This window comes from Hevea brasiliensis, unplaced genomic scaffold (assembly GCF_030052815.1).
Source record: "Hevea brasiliensis isolate MT/VB/25A 57/8 unplaced genomic scaffold, ASM3005281v1 Scaf269, whole genome shotgun sequence".
Lineage (NCBI taxonomy): Eukaryota > Viridiplantae > Streptophyta > Magnoliopsida > Malpighiales > Euphorbiaceae > Hevea > Hevea brasiliensis.
In genome coordinates, this window is record NW_026614772.1 from 47293 (window position 1) to 55555 (window position 8263).

The 8263-nt window shown below is 27.3% G+C and overlaps 1 protein-coding gene across 1 annotated transcript; it reads left to right on the forward strand.

The window, feature by feature from the left end:
• Window positions 1–6717: 6717 nt before the first annotated feature.
• LOC110641701 (flavonol sulfotransferase-like) lies at window positions 6718–8044 on the forward strand. The gene has a single exon (XM_021793522.2). The coding sequence runs from the start codon at window positions 6783–6785 to the stop codon at window positions 7809–7811; it is 1029 nt and encodes a 342-aa protein (XP_021649214.2). The 5' UTR covers window positions 6718–6782; the 3' UTR covers window positions 7812–8044.
• Window positions 8045–8263: the final 219 nt, after the last annotated feature.

Here is an 8263-nt window from a genome sequence, read left to right on the forward strand (position 1 = left end):
ATATATATATATATATATATATATATATATATATATATATAGGAATAAAAGTTGCATTGTTGGATTACTTTATATAATGTATGGCAATAATTTCTCCAAGCCAATTAAATAATGTACTAAATGATTAATTATGAGGATAGTGATATGTGTGGGTACCATTGTCCATTTGAAATAAATGGCATATGTAGATGTTGTGAAAATCACACTCACATAAATTAAAAGAACATAAAATTTAATATGATTTGGCATAAGTCTAATCCATCAAATAAATTTATTATAAAGTAAAAATAATTATACAATCATTAATTATTTTTCTCACCCTCAAAATTACTCAAACAAAACTCATAAAATTCAGAGCACCTTTCTACTTCTTGAAATCTCTTCAATATAATGGCCAACTAACTAGTCATATGTATAGGCGATTAAAACCTAGTTCTTACGAGACTCTAATTATTAAACTTCATAATTTAAATTATTTTAAACTTCCTATTTTATTTCTTCCTAAATTAAATTTTATCCTAATTAATTTTAATTCCTAATTCTAATTGGACTTGGACTCTAACAGTCTCCACCTTTAAGTCATATATAATTAATCTTCACAACTTCTGTAAAAGTCAATTTTTTTTAAATACTTCATTGCACTCTTGATTATTGATGTTGTCTCTTACTTCAACTTGCATTCTTCCAATCAATGTGTTTCTTTTGCAATTTGTAAAATTCTTTACACCAATCTTCTTGTTTTTCATGATCACGAGAGTACTTTAACTAAGTCTCATGACACCACCATGAATCAAACATCTATAACCTAAAAAATCAAATCTACCCAAGGAAATTAAATTCCTTTCAAATTTAGGAAAGTGTCTCACTTCATCGAACAATTTTACACAATCACCATATAGCTTAATTTTCATTCTTTCAACACCTTCAACCTCCATCCTATTCCCATTGGCTATATTCACTTTGTCTCTTTTCTTTTCTTCTATCACATTAAACCATTCATTCTTTGAGCAAATATAGAATGGGCAAACAGAATCCATTAACCACTCAACTTGTGATGGATCTTTTGCCATTTCCTTATCATTATCCATATTCAAACATTTACTATCAACACCATCATCAATTGCAATTGCAGTAGTTCCTTCCTTTTCTTTTCCATGACTCTTTTTAAATTGTTCAAACTCTGTAAGATCTTCCTTCATCTTCATACAGTGGTATAGAATATGGTCCTTCTCATGACAGTAGTAGCATTCTCCATTTTCAAGGTCTACTTGTGATCTTAAGCTCGATCTACTATTTTTTCTCTAATTGTTTTCACGTGGATTGCTTCTATCATGACTAGAACCACTAACAAAAGCTCCACTTCCATTGCTACTACACGTCTTCTTGAGCTTCTCATTATTCAAGATAATAGCGGTAACCTCTTCTACCTTCAAAGTCTCCTTCCCAACTATTAGGGTTGTTATCAAACTTTTATAAGATTGTGGGAGAGAGGTTAGAAGCAAGAGAGTTTTGTCTTCATCATCTACTTTCACAACCACACTAACTAATTGGATAATTAACTTTTTAAAAACAATTAGGTAATCCTTTACATCAGTACCTTCCTACATTCTGAGTTTGTACAACTCCTTCTTCAAGTACAAACAATTTGTGAGTGACTTTGACATGTGCAGGCTTTCCAATTTCTTCTACAAAACAACTGACGAAATATTCTACAAAACATTATACTTCACATTAAGGGCCAACGTCAATCTAATCGTACTCACGACCCTTTGTTGAAATTCCTCTCAATCATCATCTTTCATGGCTACCAATTGCTTCTCGTTCAATGCTTTGATTAATTCTTATTATATAATGACATCCTTCACAGTACTTTGCCACAAATTAAAATTAATTTTCCCATCGAACGACTCCACCTCAAATTTTGTGCTCGTCATCTTTGACATTTTGAACCATAAATCTGATATCAATTGTTATAAAAATCATACCCACATAAATTAAAAAATATAAAATTTAATGTGGTTTGGCATAACCCAACTCCACCAAACAAATCCACTATAAAGGAAACAAAAAAAATTATACAACTACTAATTATTTTTCTCACCCTCAAAATTATTCAAACAAAACTTACGAAATTTAGTGCATCTCTCTATTTTGTGAGCTCTCTTCAATATAATGGCCAACCAACCACTCATATATATAGGCCATTAAAACTAAGTCCTTTTGAAACTTTAATTATGAACTTCATAATTTAAATTCTACTAAACTTCCTATTTTATTTCTTCCTAAAATAAACTTTATCCTAATTAATTTTAATTCTTAATTCTAATTAGACTTGGACTCTAACAAATTTTATATCTAATTTAACTAAATAGAAATTAAGAAAAAAAAATCCAATTTAATTGAAATTGAAAATATTCAATGGGCTATTGATTATAACTAATTGAATAAAAAAATAAAATATATATTTGTATTATTAATTAATTAATAAAATACTAATAAAAATATTTTTATAATTTTTTATTTGTAAAAAATATGATTTAATATTAATAAGAGAATAATTATAACTTAAATATTATTATAAAATTATAAAAATAATAATTATAAATAATATATTATTAATAAATTATAATTAATATATTAATTAATAGAAATTTAGTTTTTCAATTAATTCAGTTACCAAATAAAAGGTAATCGAATTGATAATTGAAAATCGAAATTTTAATAATTACTAATAGAAAACTGAACGGGATCAAACTTATTCTTACCAAAATAACCAAATTTCATTAGTTTGGTTTGGTTTTTCAGTTATAATCGAATAGTGCATACTCCTACTTCTATCCCATTTCAAGTGATGTTTTTAAAACAAATTTGTCCCACTTTATTTACTTTTTTAGAAAATTAAGGAAATATTAATTATATTTTTTCAACTTTACCCTTGTTTATTGTTATCCACAGTATATATTTTTTTTTCCTTATCACATTTCTCTGTCTAAATTAAATTCAAATGCAATTTAGTCAGTTGTTAGTACTTTTTTTTATAAAAATGAGGTTATTAATTATTTTCTTAATTATAGTATAAAAATCTTAAAAATTCACTTGAAATGGAATGAAGGGAGTAATTCATGTGCTATAAACTATGATGACTTATTTTCTTCGTTTTTTTTTTAGATGAGCTGATGACTTACTTTCTTAGTTCATTTTTTATTTATCAATTAAAGTTCTTGTATGGTAATTAAGGAAGTAATTAAGTCATCTAAACTATAACAAAATGCTCATTAATTTGACTAAATTATCCTTTATCTTACCTAATTATTCCAATTTTAATAATTTTCTATCCATTAATTTGCCTCTAAATTGTAGAAATAGTAGTTACTGCGACACAACTAAAATAATTAAGAGAGAGAGGTGATAAGGTTTTAGAAAATCGTAGAAATAGTTATTATATGTTTAGTAGAGATGAAAAATTAGAAAAAAAATTAATTAGTACTTATTAATCTTTTTAAAATGATAAATAATTTTAAACAAAATAATTTTTCAAAAATAATGAATAAAAATAAATGAATGGAGTTGTAAGGTTGTGATAATACTTGAGGTATTTTCAATATATTGAGTTATAAGGTAAAACTTATTACTGCTATGCCGCTTTAATGATTCAACCTAGAAATTAAATGAATCGTGTAAGAAATTATATTATTATTATTATTATTATTATTATTATTATTATTATTATTATTATTATTGTAAATAGATGTTAAATTAACTAATATACCTTTTTTTTTTCAAAATACATTATTAAAATAGGTTGTACCGTGTTTTTTCAACATAGTTCATTTATTTATAATATATTATTTTTCATTTTATTATAGTTAATGATTTGAATTATGAATGAAAATTTCATAGAACAAAATCAATCACCAACATCACCCATAATGGCATTAACAATGTTACTAGGAACATTATCATCATGAAAGCATATAACACTACAAGAAATTAAAAAACAATTTAAAAACAGAATTTTCCGCTTCTAAATTAAAGATTTATGTTTCTAATTTGTTTTAGAAACGGGAAAAATCTGTTTCTAATTAGTTCGTTGCTAATAACTATAAAAACAGAAATTTCTATTCATTTCTAAATAAATTAGAAATCAAACTAATTTTGTTTCTAATCGTTTTTACTTTTTTCCGTTTTTAATCTATTTCTAGTTAGCAATGAATTATAAACGGAATTCAAAAAAAGAGATAAAACTGTTTCGAAAAGGAATTCTGTTTCTAATCCATTTCTAGTAAGAAAAAATATTTAAAAAAAATTTAGAAACAATTTTTTTTTTCATTTCTAATTAATAAAGGCAAAAAAAAGTAATTTATTGTTAAACCATTTATTTTGAAGTCATTTTAAAAGTAATTAAAAAAACAATAAATTACTATTAAAAAATACAATGTAAATACTATTACTAATATTAGAAAATAAATATAAAAATATTAAAAAAATACTAATAAAAAATACAAATGGAGAATTATCATTAATATGTTATAATAAAAATATTAAAAAAATAAATTACTAAAAAATTTATTAATATATTCCTAACAAAAATACATTAATACTGAAAACATATAAAAATATTATTAAAAATTACAAATAAAAATAAATTAAACAGAAAATTATGACAACTATATCATAGTAAAAATTACTAAAAATTAAATTACTAATAAAATTAAAATGGGAGAAAGAGTTATGAAAAAAAATAAGAGAACAATGAAGTAAAAGAAAATGAAAAAATGAAAAAAATGAGAGAAAAATGAAATAAAAAACTATTAATAAAAAAAAAAGAGAAAAACGAATTAAAAGATAAAAAGGAAGAAAATGATAAAAAAAAAAAGAAATAAAATGGAAGAAAGAATAAAATAAGAGAAAATAAAATGGAAAAAAGTATAAATGGAAAAGAAAAAAGAAAAAAAATGATGTGAAAGATAAAATGAAGAGAATAAGGAAGAAATGAAAGAAAATTAAAGAAAGAGAAATAAAAAGAGGTAGAAGAAAGAGTGATACGAGAAAAAAGAAAAGAAAATAATAAATAAAATGAAAAATGAGAAGGTTTTTTTATAAGCCATTTAGAAAAATAGAGGGATTTTTCCCTTCAAAAATTAGATTTAGATTTCTAAATTCGTTTTTAAATTTAAAATGGAATAGAAATGGATTTTTCCCTTCATACATGGAATCTGTTTCTAAATTTTAAATCTTCCTTTTATTCTTTACAATTTAGAAATAGATTAGAAATTGTATTGAATCCCTGTCTAATTTAGAAACGGAATTTGTAATCTTTTTCTAAATTTTAAACTTCCTTTCATTCACTATAATTTAGAAACATATTAGAAATAAAATTGAATCCATTTCTAATTTAGAAACGGATTCCAATCTATTTCTAATCTATTTTTAATCTGTTTCTAAATTTTGAGATAAACTTTTTTGTGCTGAGATTAAAAATAGAAATTTACTGTTTTTAATTTCTATTTTCATTTTGTTTCTAAATATCGCACTATTTTTTAATGCCAAAAATAACAATAAATTCTTTTTTTGTTTCCACTTCGTTCTAGTTCATTACGATACCTAATAAATAAATTTAGTTTCTATTACGTTGTAAGTCCACTGCAAATTAGAAATGGACATAATTCTTTTCTAAGTTCCGTTGCTATTTCGGTAATATTTTTGTAGTGACAAACCATGAACTGAATTATGGGCCACAAGCAAATATGCCACCAGGTTGCTGGATCGTTGAACATAATGGAAGCTACACGCGAAGAAAACAACTGCATGGCCAACTTAACATCATCCACCAGCAAATCCAAAGGACCCAGATGAGAAGAGCAGACATTAACAGCAGAAACAATGCTCCAACGAGTCTGACTCAACCTGCACCTTGAATGTGGCCTAAAATTAAAAAGTTTGATATAATTGTTGATTAGTGAAAAATTTTTATATTTTCTAACCATTAGGCTTTACATAAATACGGAATATATGTATATATACATATATAAAGGGCTAGGACGAGCAGAATTAAGAGGCCTAGGGCCCAACGCAAGACTAAAAAGATTCAATAAGGATCCATAATTCAAGACTAAAAATTAAGTTGAGCAATGGTACGGAGGAAATCACTGCAAGTCTACAATGATAGCAAAATTTGCCTTAATAGTATGTTAACTGTTACTTGATTTTTGAGACATCCACCCTAAGAACACAAGTTAGCCAAGGAAGAACCAACATCGTGATGAAGAGCAGAATAGAGCCACGGAGATGTTGGACAGACTGGTGAGGCTTGGCAGAGCTCTTGACATTCTCAGTCTCTCGTCGCTCTCTAGGGACTGAGAACATTTATGGGCCTCCGTGAATGCCCACGAGTTACTAGCCACCAATCTCCTAGCTAGAAAACTTTAGTATTTGATTCAAATTCAAAATTTATAAATTTAAATTCATGAATCTAAATACAAAATTATTCAAAATTACAAAATAAAATTATAGATCAATTCCGATAAAAAAGTAACTTGTTATCTTTTGTGTAACATATTTTAAATTTAAAGAAAAAATTTATTTAAATCTAATTTATCATAAAAATATATATATGTATATATAGATCTCACCTAGTGCATAATAAATTTGGCTTAGATGAAAATTCCCAAATTAGCCCTAATTATTAATGTTTCTTTTTCCTATATAATAGATGTAGTCCATAGCCCATATGAGTTTTTCCATAGATGGTTCTTGAGAGTTGAGGGTATTTGCTTTCATTCATGGAACCATCTTGCATTTTATCCAATAAAAGTGATGCTCCTGTTTCAGAAACCAACGCATCTTCAACAAATCATACAAAGTATAAGGAGATCATCTCAACCCTTCCTCGAATTGAAGATAGATGGTATCAGTCTCAGCAAATCCGTGAATACCAAGGCTTTCGGTTCAGTCAAATTATGCTTCAAGGTATCATGTCTGCACAGGAACAATTCAAAGCTCAACCTACTGATATTTTCATTTGCAGCCATCCAAAATCTGGAACAACTTGGCTTAAAGCCCTGTCTTTTGCCATTCTGACAAGAAAACGTTTTATCTATCCCTCTACAAATCCTTTACTTTCTGAGCTTCCACATGATGTTGTGCCCTTTATTGAAACTTTATCCTTCACTGACATTACCAGCAGAGACCCTGAACTTCCACTTTTGTCCACTCACATGCCCTACACTTCCTTGCCCAAGTCCGTTGTAGAGTGTAAGTGTAAAATTATTTACATCTGCAGGGATCCCAAGGATTCGTTTGTTTCAATGTGGCACTTTGCTGGTAAGTTAAGAGGTACAAGGGCAGAAACCTTTCCACTGGAGGAGGCATGTCAGAAATTTTGTGAAGGACTCTATCATGGTGGCCCTTACTGGGATCATGTTTTGGGTTATTGGAAAGCAAGCCTTCAATTTCCTGAGAGAATGCTCTTCATCAAATATGAAGATCTGCAAAATGACACCTTCTCCTATGTCAGGAGAATGGCAAAGTTCATGGGTTGCCCTTTCTCCATGGAAGAAGAAAGACAAGGATTAGTGCCAAAAGTCGTCGACTTGTGCAGCTTTGAAATTCTTAGCAATTTGGAGGTGAATAAGAGTAAAAAGCACAGCTCTTCATTAAGACATATCTGGAAAGTTGAAAAGAATGCATTTTTTAGGAAAGGTAAGGTTGGTGATTGGGAGAACTATTTGACAGCTGATATGGCAGCTACAATTGATCAAATAACTGAACAGAAGTTCAGTGGTTCTGGCTTGTCTTTTAAAGCTCCATAAACATCTTTGTGTCAGTGTAATAATTTTTCCTGTGTTTTAGAATGGTCTGGTATGCTGTTATAGCTTAGAATGATTGCAGCTATTATCTTTAGTTTTTAATAAAAATTAATTTGAATGTTTATCACTCTTCTGTGATCAACCTAAATATGTTTTTAATGATATGAATGAAGGCTTGTACTCGTCTAAGTTTGCAATAAAAATTTGTCAGCTATTCAGTCTTTGGGATTAGAATATGATCGGATATTTTTGGATATTCCATTCAGATATGCCCATTTTGTATTCAGATATTTTATTTTCTGATTATAACTAATTTTTTAATTAGCTCCAATAAAATTAAAAATAAGCAAACGTCAAACCGCATGCCTCCACCAATTTGTGATAAAATAAGGATTAGCTGTAATGTCAGTTTTCTTAAGTTATTTTAGTAGTAGTTAATTATTTTAATAAAAAAA